This window comes from Miniopterus schreibersii (assembly GCF_964146895.1).
Source record: "Miniopterus schreibersii genome assembly, chromosome: 12".
Taxonomy (NCBI): Eukaryota; Metazoa; Chordata; class Mammalia; order Chiroptera; family Miniopteridae; genus Miniopterus; species Miniopterus schreibersii.
In genome coordinates, this window is record NC_138112.1 from 17,809,051 (window position 1) to 17,830,061 (window position 21,011).

The window sequence follows — 21,011 nt, forward strand, 5'->3', positions numbered from 1 at the left end:
GGTGTTGAAAACACCCCAATTGCCTGTGGGCATTTTTAATCTGTTCTTTCTCAATCATTCTTTTTTTTTTTTAAACATATCTTTATTGATTTCAGAGAGAGGAAAGGAGAGGGGGAGAGAGAGAGATAGAAACATCAATGATGAGAGAGTCATTGATCGCTGCAGCCCACAACCCGGGAATGTGCCCTGACAGGGAATCGAACCCTGATCGCGTGGATCCTAGGTCGATGCTCAACTGCTGAGGCACGCCTGGCTAGGCCTCAATCATTCTTCATATTGCTCAGACTAATGTCCCTAAAACACGATTTCATCATATCTCTCTCATTTATTAAAAAACTAGAGGTATCCCTTCTTGTTTATCTGTTCAAGTGCAGATTTAAGAGATTACAGACCAGCCAACATCTTCCTCCTGAATGTTCTATGAATATTTATCTCCTTAACTCCCGAGAACAAACACTCTCAAGCCCCACTGTAGTTGCTCTTCTCCATCTCACTCTATACAGCCTATGACTTCCTGTGATAAATACTTTCTATTCACCCCCTTTGTGCTTCCTTCATTGTTTTTCTGCAAACTACGTACTAGATGCACTTTTCAGTGCTGTGCAAAGACTTGGAATAATCTTGCTCTATATCCTGATTTATGATATGAATATTCCACAAGCTGGAGCATAGACTGAAATCAGAGAACTAAGTTTAAATACCAATTTCATACTTATTAGCTGGGATAACATGAGTAAGCCCAAAGCCTGGGTTGCTAATCATCTGACTTTAAAATTGAGAGGTTCTCCTAGGTTATTCAAGTGAGCGGCATGTAATCTAAGAGTCCTTAAAAATAGTGGATGGAGGCAGAAGAAGACAATCAGATGTGATGATGGAAGGAGTCAGAGAGATACTGTGCTGCTGGCTTTGAAAATGGAGAAAAGAGGCCATGAGATAAAAATTGTAGGCAGCCTCTAGAAACTGGGAAAACAAAGATAACAGATTATTCTTTATGGCTTCCAATAAGAAATGCAGCTTTGTCAGCAACTTGCTTTTAGCTCAGTGAGACCCAGGTTGAACTGAAAGATAATGATTGTGTATTGTTTAAGGCACTAAGTTTGTGGTAATTTGTAAGAGCAGCAAAAGAAAACTAATACACAAGTTCTTCACAATAGTGCACAGCATGATACTGGCACATAGTAGGTGCTCAATAAATTCATATTTATTTAAAATCCCATCCTTATGCTTCTTCCTTGTCATGATAAAAGAAAAAAAGTATTAAGGGTGAAAAAGACAGGAGAATAGTCTCTTTCTACAGCTCTTGGATCTATAACGCAGGGATCCCGACTGCAAGATGTAACATGCTTATTGCACTTTTTTAAAAGAGAGAATTAGTCAAAAGGACACAAGCTTTGGAGTCACCCAGATCAGGGTTGGAATCCCAGGTTTACTTCTAAGTATCTGTGTGATCCTTTAGGAATGAGTCCTTCTGCAGTGCATTCCCTATAGCAGTTGCATTGCCTCATGAAGTTTCTACCCACCCAAAATTGTAAAGTCCTCAAATATCTGCACAATTCCAGTGGCCTATGATCTCTGTCTCCCAAGAAACCAGATTCCTTTACACAGATGTTACAGGAAGTTGTGGTGGGGATTGATAAATACTGCACTACCATGTGCCTATAGGGGAAGAGACATGTCAACAGGGGAGGGGAGTCCAAGCAGATGAAATATTATCTGGCCTTAGGACCTATGGGCTGAACCCAGCAGGTCCCAGCTCCCTGTAAGACTTCCTCCACAAATGGCCACAGAAGCCAATTAATAGTCCTGACTCAGATTCACAAAAGAGTAGAAAATTCCTCAACTCATTGTAGCAACAGTTCCTGGATTTCAGCTTTGATGGTGGTATTGGGTGGTTAGGAGGCACAAGATGTGTATATCAGCACCAAGTGTGCAAGAAATTTAAACTCACCACTGATGGCAGGCACCCTGAGTTTGGGGAAGACTTTAAAAAGACATGAAAAATAACAGATTTCTTTGCCTCAGTTTTCTCAGCAGCAAACTGTAATAAAATGGCTTTCCTCCAGGTTCATATTGAGAATTAAAATTATATATGGTTAAGTACTTAATAATACGCCAAGCACTATGTTGGCAACTAATAAAAGCTAAGTTTTTATTTTAAAGGGAGCTGATACAATAACCCAAGAGAAGGAATCACTACTTCTGCACCCTTATGAAATGTGCAAAGGAAATTGTTGAGCTGTGTCATTCTTTGAGTGGCTGAAAAAAGGACAATTTATTGGTCTTCTACACTCACAGGTGCACTTCAGAGCAACACCACTCTGACGAGCCACTTGGAAACCACCCGGCGAGTTGGCGAGATCACATTGCTTCTTATTACAAGTTCTTATTGTCAGAGATTCCAGGAGCTAGAGTACCCATCTTTATATATCCCTGGATTCTGCTAATGTATGAAACTACTGAACTATGACAGTATAATATAAAAACCAGTAGCAAATTCTCAAGAAAAACCACTGTATTTTAAAATATATATAAATAAGCACAGTAATAGTTCCACTATGGTGTACATGGGAGAGGAAAAAACAACTTTAATCCATATGGCCATATGGTTACTGTCTTAAATCATCAAAAAATAATTAAAACAAGTGAAAAGAAACCAAAGCAGGCTACAGCTACATATAAGCCCAAATTTAATGAGTTGTGGAAAAATGCAATAAACTAAACAAATCACATATTACTATTAATTAATGGGCTGTAAAAGACTTCCAGGTGGCTTAGGCAAATAACAATTTTTATTTTATATTTTAAAGGAAAGTTTTGGTAATTATGAGATAAATATAATTTACCTTAATGACTTTAAAATTCAGATATTTGTGTTTCATTATAAATAATTATTCAGATTATGTACATATGTATTTTCTCAATTCTTTCTATGAAATTATAGCCATGCATCATTTCTCAATTATTTTATATCAGAATATATTTATTTTGACATTATATTTATACATTTAAAATCGTAAAGATTTTTCTCCTGGTAAAATAAAATAACTTGATTAGGGGCTATATTATTATAATTTTTATATTATGTATATCTCATAAATGCATAGAGAGTTTATTTTAATTTTTTTGTGCAGTATCTCACATTCTTTTGTTAATCCAATATGCATTTATTATGTACAAGTGACAGTTTTTCATTTTTAAGGATTCAAAGATTTTGTCTCAACCTTTCAAGCACTTATATTCTTATAGTGGAGACATATAATATACTACTGAAAAAATTCCAACAGTACATAATACATACACTGTTGTAGTATAGATACAAAAACATACAGAGAGGGTGTGAAAGTAAAGGTGACCTTTGAAACAACCTTGGATAAATAAAAGTTCTCAAGACAGAAAAAGTGATGGAAGACTCCTATTACAATATCTGGCACACAACTGGTGTCTCACTGGAATTTGTTACAATCGATCAAGGGAGAGGTGACTGATTCCTCTTTCTGGAACTGATATTTTCTTATTAATTTCATGCATGTATATTATATGCCAATGACTGTGTTTATTTTAAGGGTTCACAAGTATTACTGCAATATTTGAGGCATTTATGTCTCTTAGTACAGGCAAATAATAATTGTGGTATATGAAACTGCTCCAAGAGGGTCCACATTCACATGTTTAAATATTATAAACACAGGAAACATTCCATCACCCTTTTTCATTAGGTTATTAATATATTGATGTGACATCCAATTCCTAAAACTTTGAGGTAAAGAGTCTCATTATGGCATATGTTGGAGGAAAAGAAGTAAACCTTTAAAATTAATTAGTTGGACAGTTCAGGTTTCTTTGAGGAAAATAATATCAGAGCTGAGAAAGAGGGAGACTTGAGAAGATCCAGGGAGTGAGCATTCAGGCAGCCAAGATAACAAGACCTTGATGGGGGAAGTGGCTTTGCAGCCTCAAGAAAAGCTATGGAGCATAGTATCAGGTGGAATCCAAGAGTAATGATATAACCCCAGCAGAAAGGGCAGAATGGGGTTAGAGGAGGGCTTGGGTGGAGTGTCGAAATGCCAAAACATGCAGGAGGGTAGCAGAGAATGGGGGGGTGGGGGGAGGGAGACAGAAGAAGACAAAAGCAGAAACAGTTACAGACACAGGACAGTTTCTATTTCATTGCTAGTGTTCAATAAATATCTAAGAGAAAGATTTCTTTCCCTAGTAAAGGAGACAAGAATATAAATAACTGTAATATATTGAAGATTAATATTAAGGTAAAAATATTACAATTTTATGCTATTTTATATATTGTACATATAACTATAAGTACCGGTCACTGTTTCAGGCACTGGGATATATTAGTGAGCAAAAAAATGAGCCCTGACCTCATGGATATCACGAAACGGATTTATATATCTTTTCCCATGTATTTTTTGTGAGATCAATATTAACATTATCCCTATTTTACAAATGAGAGAATGTTTAACTTGCCATACATTTTCCTGCTGAAAGCTTGTATTTGAACCCAGATTTTTAGACTTGAAGTCACATAAATAGAGTACAAAGAACTTGGCATTACAGAGAGATTATGGCATTCTAGGAAGAATCAGGAAAAACATTATGGAAAACACAGCCTGTGGTTTAAACTCAAAGGAGAGGCGAGATGTCAAAATAAGAGGGCCCTCTAGGTCAGCGTATCTGTATGAAGTAGACAGAAAAGGAGCCTTACAGATTGACTGCAATAAATTGTAAATATGAATCAAAAGAGGGAGAGATGAAGTCTGGGAAGATGGGTTGAGTACAGATGTGGAGGCCCTTAATTTTGATTAGTACTCAGGGGAACAGGCTGTTTTTTAGCAGATAGGAGTCTTGATAAGAATCGAGGGATAGGAACACAAGAGGTGGTTTGGGATGACAGAAATGACAGAACCATTCAGGAAGCTGTCACAATAGTCCCGGTGAAACGTACGTTACAGGCTTCACCTGGGGTAGTTGCGCTCTGGTAAGGGAAGGATGGATGTGTGACAACTACTGAGAAATTGATCAAATATGGAGCAGAACTCAAGGTATCGAGGAGGGCAATCAGAGATGACCCCAAGGCTTCTCGTCTGGCATTATTGGTATAATTCACAAAAGCGAAATTTAGGAACTTGGCAGTTTCATAGAAAAATAAAAAAACTAGAATTGTGGTGCTGAAGGAGATATTCGACAAGCACTATGGCACTAGATATTAGAAATAAAGACCAATAAAGACAGAGATTAAGGGGTATAAATTTATACTGCATACAAAATATAGTTGAAAGTGGGACATTGTCTAATGTAGCTTATGGGGGGCGGGGAGAGAGAGAAAGAGGGAGAGAGGGAGAGAAAAAGAGAAAGCAGGTTGCCCCAAATTTGAGACTACCTATATTCTCAAATAAGATATGAAGTATGGGGGGGGGCAGGATGCCCTTACAGAATTTGATATATAAAAGTAAATTTTCTCGAACTGAGGAGGAACATATAGGGGAAATGCTGACAGAGGGATGCTGTAGTACAAAGATATCTGAGCATCACAGCAAAGGCAATGCCAGGGTGGGGCTAGAAGTGACTTTGGCAGGGAGTGGGTAAATCAAATGACAGCTAACATTTCTACTGTGGCTCTCTCTGCAAAGGCACACTTTCAGGTAATCATGAAATTTTAGTTAGCCTAAGTGGGATAAAGGCAAATTTCTGTAAATTTTGGCATTGACATATGAGTGTAATTCAAGGAAGGGCCTATCCTGTATATAATGCTGACATTGAAAGCCTATTTCAGGAAAAACTGCTCAAGTTAGATATGGACAGAACATTTTGATGTTGTAAAAATTAATTAGGCATAAAGGGGGAAGAAAGATGAAGCTAGAAGAACACCCATGCATTTTATTCTTGAAAAGTAAAAGCCATTTCAAATTACTTTTTCAGTGGAATATAGGATTTACTATGTGTGCCTTCCTACCCCTTAACTTGTTATTGTAATTTCAACAATTCACTGCCTAAATTTTAAAGACGCAAATGTTTGTTTCCAACTTCTTACCATACGCTCACTTCTTAACATCCTATATAGTGACGTCTACTCATCCCTCTAAAGGAAGTGCCACACTTATACTCAGCGATGCTCTCTTATTTGACAAATTCAGCTTCTTTATTTTTGTTACCTGCAAGTAATTTAACTGAATTTGATGTTGTTAGCAAACCCCAGCTCCACTGTTTTCCACGACTCAGTTTCTTGACCTCCCACTCTGTCACTGCACTTACTTAGTCCTTCTAAGGAGAGTAGTAAATGTCTCCTTTCTCCCACCTCTCTAATTATATTAGGCTCCACTTGGATGAAAGAAAAGGCAATTAACATATTTTTTACTTTACCCCTCACTAGGAGAGAGGTCATAAATAGGATAGATATATGGGCCCCTAGATAATAGAACACTCAACTTTGTTTCTTATGCTAATGTTAATTCCTAATTTTTTGGATTAATATTCTCTAATGAAGCAGTGCCAAGTTTACAGCCTAGTTGAGTACTCAGCCTTTTTAGTGTAATCAGTCACTTCTTAACCAAATACACACACACACACGCATACACACACGCACATCAACATTTAGAATTTATCGTCATTAAGGTAAATTGAAGCATCAGGTTACATGCATGCCTTTATTGTGCCACTGAGACAAACCAGTTCGTGTATTAAATGAGTTATTAGGAGGCAGACATTTCTCTAACGAGTTCTAACGAGTTATGATATTATGAAAGAATGCAATGATGTGTTGCTTTTCTCTAAGAGCCTTTAAAAAAATTTTTTTATTGACTTCATTGGGGTGATATTGGTTAATAAAATTTTACAGGCTTCAGGTGTACAATTCTATAACACATTGTCTGTATATTATATTGTGTGTTCACCACCCCAAGTCTCCTTTCGTCGCCATCTGAGATCCTTTTAAAGCCAATCATTTGAGTCATCTGTCCTGCCTTGTATTCCTTTTTCTTCTCATTTACTAGTAACTCACCATTTGAAAGGTTGTTTATAATTAATAATTAATCAGTAATTAGTTTCTAAACTAAGTAATTAAATATTTTGAATTTTATTTTAAAAGAAAAATAATTAAGAGTTTAGTACAAGGTTGTATTAAAATGTACATGAACTTTTTTTTCCTTTTTCTCCCTCTGTTCAAGGTTGTAAATTTTAAGAATGAAATAGGCCTACAAAGTCAGTATAACCTATGAATAAAGAAAAGCAATTCTGTTTTATAGTTTTATAGGGAGATGATAATTTGTCTCCATGGCCAAGGCTGGGGATAAAAATAACATCTGTTAGAAGCAAAGATGAAAGGTATCATTTTTTGGCAGAGCAGTTTCAATGAACTCTGGGCAAGGACAAGTATTTCTAGTACAACAAAATCATGTGAAAATGTATGCATTGAATTATTTTATTTGTCCTTAGCTAGTTATGCTGAAATGTATTTGGCAACATCAAATAAAACCTTATTACTCAAAATGATGTAGAGGTGCCAGGGTTGTAAAGGTAAACAAAATTAGGTCGACAGTTAATTTTCATGTTTTATATTTAAATACTTGTTTAGTCTTATCCATATTTATGATGCTATCCAGATTATGTTAAGAAAACATATACTATGTGTAATTTGATTAATATTTTTAATTTTATATTACTAGTACTTCCAAAATATGGAAACTGAAATCATAAATTTGAATGGCAATTAAGGCCATTAATTTTGAAAGTAGACAAATATTTCTTAATATTACTAGCTACTCAAATGATTTTAGTTTAGGTATAAATAGAAACAATAACTATAATCTTTAGGTACTAGGAGATAGTTTGAACTAAATTAGGATCTGGATATCCCTAATTTCTAAGGCTAGGCCTCCTTCTAAGAGGAGTATAGTTACAATAGGCTGAACTGAGTTTATTTTGGAAGACCAGCTCTGGTAGAGCACATTACTGAGGCAGCCATAGTCTCCATGTATCTTTTGAATCAAGTGTGATCTGATGATATTGATAGTTGAATTGCATGATTTCTATTTAGTTTACCTCTCTTATACTTAGGGTTATATTGAGTTATCCTGCATATTATTACAAACCAACCTGAAGTTCTCAACATAATATGAAACTATGCAACACTTGATTTATTAGGAAAAATAATATTACAGTGAAAGCAGTTGGCATGCATGTTCTCTGTGTGGCATTGCTTTGTCATAATCAAGGTGAATATATAAGGTCCTGGGATAAAGCAAACCAAAGAGCAATCTTGTGTAAACGCACTGAAGTTAAAAGCAAAGATGATATAAATGTACATAAGTACATCACATGTATCAGACAGAATAAATTCAAATCTTTAATCTGAGCTGTGTGGCGATAAGTAAGATATATGACTTTTATCATTTCAATTTTCTGATCTCAGAAAAGAGGTTGTGAGACAACTCAGCACAGCCTCTCAGTTGTTCAGGTCATTTAATTAGCTCTCACATGCGAAAACTCCACAAACATTAGGGGGATATTATTCCTTTTATTTTATTGAAATTTGGGTCTACAGTCAGATACAACAAGACGTGAAATTCAGTTTCATCTATAACTATATGTCCTTGGAAAGTGAGGTACCTTCTTCAGTTTCCTTATTTTCAATATGTTTAAATGTGGAGAATGCCTAATTTATGGGATTTTTGTTTGTGGCTAAATATGACAGTATATACAAAAAGCTTACTCCAGTGTCTGTCACATAATAATCACTTAATAAGTCTTAGCAATTATTGTGAGCATTGTAATTAAATACTATTAATGTTTATATCATTGACTATAAATACTATATAAATGTCTAAGATTTAAAACAAATTGTTCAAATTGTTAGAGGTACTTTCATTAGAATGTTTATGTTATAAGCTAGCCTTGAATTTTTTAATCCCTAAAAGGGGGTGAATTAACTAATATCAAAAATATTTAGAGAGCATTTTAAGAAATAACTTTAGAAACAATCTCTAAAATATAAAATATCACAATACTAATGAATACAAACTCTTCCACAGAATGTTGTTATGGGAAAGGATATAGTTTTATTTATCTATCAAGAGTGTTTTAAAAAATCAAGACTAGTAAATATTGATGTTTTTCAGCTCTTGGGTTCTTATCATGGAATTTTAACAACAGAATAGTTTAAATCAAGTTTTCTAGATCTGTTTGCATATTGGTGCACAGGGAATCAGAAATTTTGTTTAATAAACATGCTAGTTTCATCTCAGCAATCATATTATTATTATTTTTTAATTTAATGACTGTTCATAAAATTCCATGAATTATAATTTAAATAAATCTGTTACAGTTGTGATTTCTTAGGTGAATGATTTACTATGTTTATGAAAACAGAATTGATATTAATGACCTCATTTGATGTTCTTTACTGACTATTTATAGACATATTTTTGGTTATTTAAAATGTTATTCAATTTCCTGTGAACTACTTAGGGAAGACAATGCTCTAAATTCATCTACCTATTAAGAGTTGGAAGGTAAGCACATTTTTTTTTCTTATGATGGGCTGAAACACAAGATTTTTAAAAAACTTAATGAAAAAGTAAACCATTATTTCTGACTCTTTTGACATGAATTATAGCCGTGGCACTGAGCAGACGCCTTAACTGTTGACACCTAAAATAGAATGAGATTTGCACATACATTTTTTAAAAACTTAAAAGCAAGGTTTGTTCCTTACTTTGACAGATTCTACCACTATGTCCTAATTCTATGTTTGCAACCTAATGAAGCTATAGAATGAGTTGGAAACTTTCGTTTCTACCAGGATCAATAGAGAGATGTTGCTAGAATTCTAGAATCATGTTTAGAAAGAAAAGTCAGAGCTTTCTTCTGTCTGTTTTCAGGGACAACTCAAAATGACTTTTAAGAAAGGTAACTTTCCATATTTCTCTGAGTTCCTTTAGTTTTCCTCAGACATCTATTATATTAACATATTAATAAAATATATATTACTATTAAATATATATTTATAATGTTACATATATTACTACTGCTATGTTATTATTACTAATAAAATTATATATATTAATGAAATAAAATATATATTACCAATAGTATGCAAAAATAATATATAAATATATTATTACTAATTTATAGTTGGACATCAACATCTGTTTTGATATTAATATGAATTCTATCCATTAGGTATCATTATCCATTCTAAAGGTGTTAATAATCTCACTACTACATATGTGAAGCTTTATAATTTATTAACTATCTCTGCATAAGTTTTATTATTTATTTTTATTCTCTGTTGCAATTCTTAGAGACAAATATATATGTATCTCCTAGGAAATCATTCTTCTCATAGGTCTCAGAGGGGGATTCATTTTGAAGGCCACAGTGGTACTGAAGGGTATTCATACATTCACTTATTCTGTAAACATTCTCTGAGTTTTGACTATGCATCTGCATGTTAGCAGTTGGGCATTAACCTAAAACAATGAATTCACAGTCTGGTAGAGTTAGTGGTGTGCTCAAGCTCAAAATGGCTCTTGGGAAGCAGAGATGATTGTCAGAAATAGTTGCAATGCAATATAACAAAAAACAAGTATAATAAGGAATATATGAGGGGGAGAAAGAGAGAGAAAGCTGGTTGTTGAACTGTCGCCCAGCAGACAGAGAGAAGATCACAAGTAAATATATGTTATCATAAACAAGAATACAATGTTTTGACGACTATATATAGTTTATTAAAGCCTGAGTATTAGAGAAAAAGCTGGAAACTCAGGCAGATTTTCAATAATAAATGGCCTTGAGGTGTTTAAACTTTATTCTGGAGTGAATTGGAAGACTTTACTTTTTTTTTTTTTAACATCTTATCAGATTAATGCTCCTTGGATAGGAAGAAAAGTAAAGCAAATAAAGAAACTCTTTTCTAAATACACGAAAACAGATACTTAGATCAATGAGACAGAATAGAGAGGCCAGAAATAAATCCACACACATAAGGTCAATTAATTTAGGACAAAGGATCAGTGGGGAAAGGACAACCTCTTCAATAAATGATACTGGGAAAACTGGACAGATATATGTAAAAACTGAAGCCAAACCATTTTTCTTACACTATACACAAAAATATACTGAAACGTATCAAAGACTTAAATGTAAGACGTGAAACCAAAAAACTCCCAGAAGCAACTATAGATGGTAAGTTCTTTACCATCTATATAGATCTTTGGGATGACTTTTTGAATCTCACACCAAAGTAAAAACAACGAAATTAGAAAACAAAATACTGGGACTACATCAAAACAAGAATAAAAAAAACTTTTGCACAACAAACTAAACCATAAATGAAATAAAAAGGCAACCTACTAAATGGGATAAAATATTTGCAAATCATGTATCTGATAAGCGGTTAATATCCTCAATATATAAAAAATTTATACAACTCCTTAGCAAACAAATAATATGATTTAAAAAGGGACAGAAGATCTGAATAGTTATTTTCCCATAGAAGACATACCGATGATGGACATGTACATGAAAAGATGCTCAACATCACTAATCATCAGGGAAAAGCAAATCGAAGCCACAATGAGGTATCACCAGCCAGAATGGCTATTATAAAAAAGTCAAGAAATAAAAACTGTCAGCGAGGGTGTGAAGAAAAAGAAACCCTTGTGCACTCTTGGCGGGAATGTAAATTAGTGCAGCCACTATGGGAAACAGTGTGGAGGGTCATCAAAAAACAAAAAAAAACAGAACTACCAATACGACCCAGCAATTCCACTTCTGGGTATTTATCCAAAGGAAAAAACAACAATGCTAACTCAAAAAGTTACATTTGCCTGTATGTTTATTGTAGCATTACATATAATAGCTAAGATATGGAAACAACCTAAGTGTTCACTGATGGATGCATAAAGAAAATGGGGTACATATACACAACAGAACTTTATTCTGCCATATAAAATAATAAAATCTTGCCATTTGTGACAACATGGGTGGACCTTGAGGGCATTATGCTAAGTGAAATATATCAGACAAAGAAAAAGAAACACCATGTGATATCACTTATATGAGGAATCTAAAACAACAACAATACCAAACAGGCAAACAAACTCATAAATACAGAGAACAGACTGGGAGTTGCCAGAGGTCGGAGGTAGAATATGAGAGAAATGTGTATATTCCTAAAGATTAGTATAATTTCTCTTGATGAAACATCCTTATGATTTCATGAGTATCTCAAAGTGTTTTGTGGACAGTTCCCACCTGCCTTTCCTGCCCACCAACCAATAATTTTAAATGTTGGGTATTTTCTCCTGAAAGTCAGAATAAAACTACAACAAACGGACATTACTTTATTCTCTCAGAATCTTGCTTCTCTTCTCTGTGTGACTTTTTTATGTGGCATGCCCCATTGTTTACACTTCTTTTGTTTTATATTAGTGTCTTTTTATTCACCTGGATTATAACTTGTCCTGATATGGAGCTACTATTTTATCAAGTAAATGTGGCACTACGAGTGAGATTAAAACCCCATTGTGCTTTTATGCTTTAGAATTTTTTTGTGCTGGGGAGAGGTCTCTAAAGACACTCTGCTAAGGATTAGGGGGCAGTGGATTAGGGATGTGGGCACCAGTGTGGGCACTCATAGGATTTATACACTCCCTGACACTGGTCTTTCTGGGTCGCTTCACACAATGTGAATGGAGCACTGCCTTACTCCATTTCTGAAAACAAGCAGAGCCCTGAGCTCAAACGTCTAGCCAGGTAAGGGGGCTCATTTTGCTAAAGGTCGTCTGTGACATGTGGACAGTTAGTCATGATTTCCATAAATAATAAAATCATGTGTTCTGATTTACTTTAATAAGTAAAATACTTGCAAATTTATAAGTTGTGTCATAGAATTAAGGACTTGAAAACAATCTGCCACTGATTTTAACTTTGATTCACTTATTATAACTGTCCTTTAAAGCATAAAATTATGTATTTTTAGTTTAAAAATTTTGTGTTCTACAGGTCTTCTACAGTTGTTGAATACAATGCATTATAAATGTCACTTATTTCAATTTGGTTGATTGAATTGTTCAAATTCTTTTAAGCCTTACTTTCTACTTCTTCTTATTAATTCTTTATTTTTGCTATATACACACACATGTTATTTCAAATAAATTTTAAATTGTTAAAGAAAAAATTGCGTTGTAAAAGAATCCATGCTGCCATTTGTTAAGGGGCCGTACACTCAGAGTTACTATATCTTTTGTGATCAGAATAATTGTCTTTTTAAAGAAAGACTTAAATCATATTGAGTAATAATTTTGTAAAAAAGAAAAAGAAAAAAAGAGTTGTTTCTAAAAGACATTACAAACTAATATTATTTTGTAATAAAGTTGGATACTTTTACAGAAAAAAAATCATCCATGCCAATGCGACTCATTAAAATTAATTTTCAAATGCTTTAATGAAGTTATTATGTATAAAGCCTCATAGATTAATGAAATAAAGCTTTGGATATTCTGTGGAGCCAGGAATTTTTCAAATAATTTCAGTGGATATTAAATGCTGGTAAAATGTGCTTTTAAAATCTAAGATCAAAATTACTTTAGGAGAAAAAGTTAGAGAAGTCATTTTTGAGTTTTGAATAAAAATGAAAGGTTAAATAAAAGGGCTTAAATACAAAGTCTATAAAAATCATATAATATCTCAAAGACTTAAGGAGGTTATTTTAATCAACTGCTGAAGAAAATTAATGAAATATTATGAATCAAAATCATCTAAATGCCCTGAAAAGGAATATGTTTAAATTTAACTATGAACTATCAGTTTACCAGGGATGGCATATAAAGTTATTTTTGAATCGAGATACAGCATAAGGAGATTTTGTTCTTGATTCATTTCATGTTCGACTTGATGGTATGAATTATTTCTGAAAATCCAAACTTTGGAGAGATTGCTATGAGCTTTGGGTTTCTGAAGGATGTTTGAGAAGTGTGTAGTGTCACATTATCAATCCCAAATTCTCATCAGCATGGTAATAAGCTAAACCAGTGACAAAGGTTTATATGATGTATTCCTGCTTGTCGCTGAAGAGAAATCACTATACTAGGTGAGGAAATTATCCTTATGATGAACATAAGCTACAGGAATAAAATATACTTTGTCAAAAAAATCTTATTGATAACCAGTAACAATCATCACTAGCAATAATACACCAGCCTCGTGTTTATTTATGTCTCTCTTTCTGAACTTAAAAAACAGTTCACAGACATGACTTCTCCACCTCATTAATTTTTATTATATCCCTATGAGGTATATAGTTATTAATGCTAAAGCACATTATGAACATTAACTAAGCTGAACCACATTGATAAGTATTCATTTTAGGAGAACTTAAAGGGAGGGATCCCCATGGATAGACATTTAGACATGTGAGGGGCAGGTTAAAAGGGGAAGACAAGCAAGTATGCAGCAGCTGCTCAAACCCGTTAGCTGCTTAGATCAAAATGTAAGAGCGGATTTATAAATGCACTGAATAGCTTCATGATTAAACTCTAGTTACATTGAAAGAATTGGCTTGGCTTTATGTCAGGCTAATTAAACTTGCTATTGAAGGGATGTAGGAAATGAGAAATTTCTGTGAGAACTAAATGTCAAGAAAAGATTTTCCTAAGAAACTTGGGGAGAACTAGAGTCCTTTAAATGTTTGTATTTTTCCTTTTGCTCTGACCACTGGGGGTCCTAAGGAAATATTTATGTCTTGATTACAATAATTATGAGACATTATGCCCTACCCTATCTTGACTTCTTATTAAGAAATGTATTTTTTTTCTGGTGCTCTATTTACTTATTTATCTTTTATGATACATAATTTTATATAGCAAGTCATATAAATCACCTTTGGAATGAGGTTAAGATAAAATATATTAGTAAATAAATAATTATTATATAAATATACATACATATTTGCTATTTTGCTTTGGTCAATTTATTGAGTGAAAAGTCAGTTGGCATAAAGCTTTGAAAGAAACTAAATTTGTTTTACACTTAAGTTTTCCACAAATTAGGTATAACTTTTATTACTGCTAAATCACCAGGCGGAGGTGCCAACACTCACTCCTTTATCACCATTCTCTTCAAAAGCCAGAATCTCTGACAGTATCATCAGTGTTGGAATAGCCACCATAATCTTTACCTTGTCTCAAATTCATTTAGAAAATTTAGCTTTCCAGCTCCTAACCATGTATTATCCAATTAAGTTTTTAAAATTATAAGGAAAAAAATTATCAAAAGAGATAATATAATAAGAAAAATAACTACATAGCCAAGTTACTATAAATCCCCAAATTCCAGATTTATAAAAAGAGCCAAGGTCACTTGTTCAATTGCCATAAGAAAAATTAAGCAAGTGGTTTATAAACTAAATTTGAACAAAGAGAAGAAAGGCAGGATAATTACATACTTATTTTTGTTACTAGTATTTATTTTTGTTATATCATATAGGTATTAATGAATTAAATATAAAATAGTGGTTGGTGAAGAAAACATGAGAATTTTTTTAAAGATTACAATATAATTATAGTTTGAGAGGAATTGAAAATTAAATTGAGTATGTCATAAAGTGAATACAGCACTTATTTATATTAGAATAGGGAAAGACTGAGTACCACTATAGTTAAATAAGATGTATTATCTGTAAAATGGATTTACATTTTATAATGTAACAACTCATGTTGGTTATGAAGATGGAATGAGTTAATGCATTTTAAAACATTTCTGCCACAGATGTAAGTATTCAATAAATACAGAACTGGGCAAAAGTAGGTTTACAGTTGTGAGTATACAAAACACAGTTTATTATTTATTAATTATTGTATTATGTTCCATATGAACAACTGTAAACCTACTTTTGCCAACCCCTGTATAAACTATGAATGTAAACTCAAGACGTTTAAAAAAAGTTGACTTTTAAAATCACATCTACTAAACTATTTTAGTCATATCATCCTAAGACCAGCAGAACTTATTTGGGATAATCTTATGTGCAATTCTAGTACCTAGATTTTTGTTTCTTTAATATTATGGTCAATGAAGTAGCTGAATCTAGGCTTGACTTGGGGGTTCGTTATGAGATTAAGATGTTATTAGAAGAAAGCTAGAGTATTTTAAAGTGTGTTTCTGGTTAATAAGTGGACAAAGAAGCTAGCATTAAGTGAGTCACAACAGGCAAACTGTGACAATTTGCATATGTATATAAATAAGTTAAATATGCAAAAACTCATGCACCTCTGTTACTCAAAATCAGAGTTTAATATTATGCAAGTGTGTGTCTATAATATATATGTAGTTTTCATGCAAAAGAAAGATGACTCTAATAGGATATGTTTACATTTTATTATCTTTCATAAATATGAAATTATTAATATATGGATATCTTGATTCTTCAATTAAATATGTATTTACTTATAATGTAGATTAGTACCTTTTTTATAAATATAATTAGAGGAGACCCATCTAATGTTTAGTTAACATTATCCAATAAGTCTTAGAATCACATCATTTTAAGCAAATGTCATATTCCAAAAGGCAAAAGCCGATGTAAAAGCTACTGATTTAAGGGATTATTGATAAAACAAGAATAATGTTGAAATTATAAAAGATGCCAAGTCTGTTAAACTGGTTGCACTTTTGAACAGAGCAACTGAAATTCAATTGGTTGATAATTAAGAAACTGACTCTAGATTGGATAATATCATCCTCTTTTCTATTTCATTTTAGAAGATCGCAGTAGAGAAACATATCAGATAAAGTTATTGTATATGTATGATAAAATTATTATATAAAAGGTAAAAATATTTACATAATTGTTGTAAATTGAGTAAAGCATAAAAGTATAGCTCAAGAATAAGCACAAGACACTTTAGTTGTAAGTATTAATGCATAGTTTTATAATCATTTTGATAATTTTCAAATTTTATTTAATCTTATGATATTTAAAACATTTAATAGACTCATACTAGATTTGAATATTTAATTTGATTAAATAGGCTTTAATAATTATCTAAATTTACTAAATATATTAATTTTGAAATGTTAATTGTGTGGTGAATATTTAAATTTTTTACATAAATAGTGGTTGATGGATAAATAGTGGTTGATGGGTATAAACGATTAATAATTTCAGCTTTAAAATGTGTTGAGCAAGGAGGTTCCCCATCCTACAAAAGCCCTTTGAACTTTAAACATCCTATTAACAACGAACAGTGAGTTAACATTCTATGTATCTATGAGGCTGGACACAGAAAGTCATAATGTAAAGCTGCCAGAAAGTTTTGGTCTTACTTTACCTTTGTATCCTTTCCAGCTTCCACCCCATTTTCTGCCCCTAATCACACAAATACCTCGACTCCTAGAATTCTATAGCACCCATGCTCACACCTAAGTATACTAGAAAGCAAGTTGGTTGACTCTTCAGCCTTTCTCTCTACCATCTATATTTGCATTTTCCCCCCAAAAGCTCACCTGGAAAAAAAGATAAAACTAAACCTAAAGAACTTAATTTTTTATATCGTCAATATAGACAAAATGGTATCTAGTGGGGGATTAATTTTGAAGCAGGAATGGCCTTCCCTAGGTAAATGACTGATTGTTTCAACCAGGCATTTTGGGGATCTTGTGCATATGTATGGCCTACAGAACACAGCATTAAGTCAAGATTAGTGTGAGTGGGAAGGGGCAGGGCCATAAATACAACAAATACATATATATATGTCTACCCAGATGTTTAAGTTAAAAATAAAGCAAATATTGCTCTAAACTAAGCTCAATACAGCTTGATGCTGAAAAGGTAAGATAAGTGGATTTTAGATAACTGATAGATGATAGATGATAGCTAGCTAGCTAGTAGGTATAGATTAGATAACAGTGAGCGCCCCTTGACTAGTCATTGAACTGTAAATGATGCTGCCCCAGTGCTCACTGCAGGTGGGGGTGAGTATTTGACAGCTGTGACTAGTCTTTGCAGGAATTCCAGGAAGGCACAGTCATACAGACATGCAGGATCTTGACTTTGGGTGGTGAATACACAATATAGATGATATATTATAGAACTGTACACTCGCAATTTATATAATCTTATTAACCAATGTAACCCCAATAAATTCAATAAAATATTTTAAAAATACATATGGGATCTTCTAGTAAGCATATTTCTGCTCTGAAATGTAGAAATTGTCACATATCTTATTGCCTCTGCTGATTTTTGGGGGAAAAAACCCAAAACATCTGATACACAGGCTATTGTGAACCAGTGTATGTGTGTCTTGCATAGTGAAAAGAGAAAGGTATAAGCCAATAATATTTGCACATTAAGTTCTCTGGATTTGCTGTATCTGTCTTGAAAAGACCCTATTGAACAGAGAAGCAATTAGGGGGAATATTGTGTTTATTAGGTTACTTTTTAAATGTGTATACTGAAAAGTATTAGGTTCTTTGATGTACCATATAGTTCTTTTCTAAAATAAAAAGAATACATGTCAGCTGCTTGCATGGTATATTTGGTGTATGTAAAGTACCTATATAAACTCCTTAGCCCAATCTGCTTTAAAAGATGACATTTATATTTTTCTAGAGCCTTGATCAATGTTCTCCAAACAGATCCATTATTCTTTCTTTCCTTTTGCCCTTCACACTTGTATAATAGGGTGTCTGGATTCTGGGTTAATTAGAAATTATGTGTGATGAAGATTATATAGAGAAAAATAAATTATTTCATACTTCAGGGTGTAATTTTAACTTAAAAATCATTTTGTGATGAATTATGTAGTCAATATAGTTACATATAAATTATTAACACAAAGATTCATGACCCTGCTATCTATATTTTATAATTTGTAATCCTCAAGAATTTAAATCAAGAAGGATTACTTACTAAAAAATAATACTAAGGTTTTTTCACCTAGTTGTCTACCCTCAACTGGGTGTAAGCTCTTATTGAAAGTGAAATAATTTCAAGAGTTCAAAAATCAATACATTATTTAATTAGATATATGATCTAGTATAGAAAATGTATATATTATGGTATATATGTATATATATTATGGTATATATGGGACAACTGGTTAGGAAGTTCTAGTCAAAATCTGAAATATTAGCATTTCAGAGGAATTTCTTTGGTTAATTGGCCATAAGCAGAAGTTTTATAATATGCAATTTTATGTCCAGAAGAATCATAGCTAATAGACTATAATAAACAGTAGAAGAATAAAAGCAGATAAGTAGACATTTAAAAAAAACAGACAGAATTAGAAATCTACTATTTACTAGAGTTCAAAAGATATTTGAGTTATAAAACTTTATCTGCTTTCATGGATAGGATTTTTAACAACCTATGCTAAAATGTTGTTTATTTTAAGAGGGCAGCCCTGGCCAGGTAGCTCAGTGAGAGTGTTGTCCCAATAAGCTAAAGTTACGGGTTTGATCCCTGGTGAGGGCTCAGACAAGTCTCAACCAATGAATGCATAAATAATGGAACAATAAATTGATGTTTTTCTCTCTCTCTCTCCCTCCCTCCCTCTCTCTCCCTCCCTCTGATTTCCTCTCTCTCTAAAATCAATTAAAATTTGAAGAGGGCAAACATTTAAGGGAATTTCAAAATATCTCAGGAGGATACGCATTGTTTGCATAGTTCTAATCCTTACCAAGGTTTTCCAGTTTTAAAATCTGAGACCTTACCCTTTTGCTTAGCTAAACTTTAAAATTACATAATATACACTATATTCATGGGAAAAAACACACAAATTGTACTCACAGGCAAACTGAAGTATGGCTTCTCTACTAAGAATACTTCCAAAAGTGTTGGCTGCTAAACACTGGTAATGACCAGAATCCTTTGCTTCACTTGGATTGCTGATAATGAAGGTTCCGTCTATCAAACTGTAGCGATAATCACTTTCAAAATCAATTTCGGTTCCATTTCGAAGCCATCTTAGGAAAAAATCAGAAGACAAATAGTAAAAATGACATGAGACATTATAATACTCCTTGGGAGTGTCAGAATTTCATTGTAGGGAACTTCAGAAAAATAAGTAACAGTGAATTTCTACCTGTAATTAGGAACTGGGTTCGCACGAACTTCACAATTCAGTGCTACTTTCTTTTCATCAGAATCTGTTGGGAAAATTATATCATCTGGTTCTTGCACAAACACTGGCCCATAGTCCACACTTTCTGTAAGGACCAAAAAAAGACACATTTTAAAATTTCTTGAATTATCAAGACATGTCAAAGGCATATTACCCAAAAGAAAGATATAGCTAACAAATTACATTATTTTAGTAAATTGCAGAGACCTAAATAGAATTTTTTCATAATTGACTGAGACTGATTATAAAAATATGATATATATACTGGAAAAACAAGCATTCAAGCATTGCTTTTGTATATATTAAAATATATATCTTTATATTCATCTTAAGCAGAGTATTATCATGTAAATAATACTAAACAAATCATTATTTAAAAAAACTAAAAGTTTGTAAGACTCTTAGAATGTTAAAAATAATATACAATAATCTGGCCTCTGTGGCTCAGTGGTTGAGCATCGACCTATGATCCAGGAGATCTTGGTTCGATTCTCAGTCAGGGCACATGCCCGGGTTGTGGGCTCGATCCCTAGTGGGGTGTGCAGGAGGCAGCCGATCAATGACTCTCTCATCATTGATGTTTCCTTCTCTCTCCTTCTCCCTTCCTCTCTCTAAAATCAATAAAGATATATTAAAAAATAATGATATACTATAAAGAAGAAAACATGAATTAATACTGTGTTACTACTTGGATACTACAGATATAGAAAACATCAGTCCTCATGTATCCTTCATATATTCCTTTTTTCACTCATTCAATGAAGCACTACTTAGTGTTAACAATGTTGGGGTGTAGGGAGAAATTATGTCATACAAATAAATATATTCCCATGGAATGAAACATGTCCTGAAAAATTTAAATAACTGAATAAA

General features: G+C 33.0%; 1 protein-coding gene across 1 annotated transcript in view; it reads right to left on the reverse strand.

The window, feature by feature from the left end:
* CNTN5 (contactin 5) overlaps positions 1–21,011 on the reverse strand; it is a 968,886-nt gene that overhangs the window by 364,664 nt on the left and 583,211 nt on the right. The window contains exons 5-6 of the mRNA XM_081155637.1: positions 20,100–20,223; positions 19,805–19,980 (exon numbers count right to left, since the gene is read on the reverse strand). Coding sequence (XP_081011763.1) covers positions 19,805–19,980; positions 20,100–20,223 — 300 coding nt within the window. The remainder of the gene's footprint in view (positions 1–19,804; positions 19,981–20,099; positions 20,224–21,011) is intronic.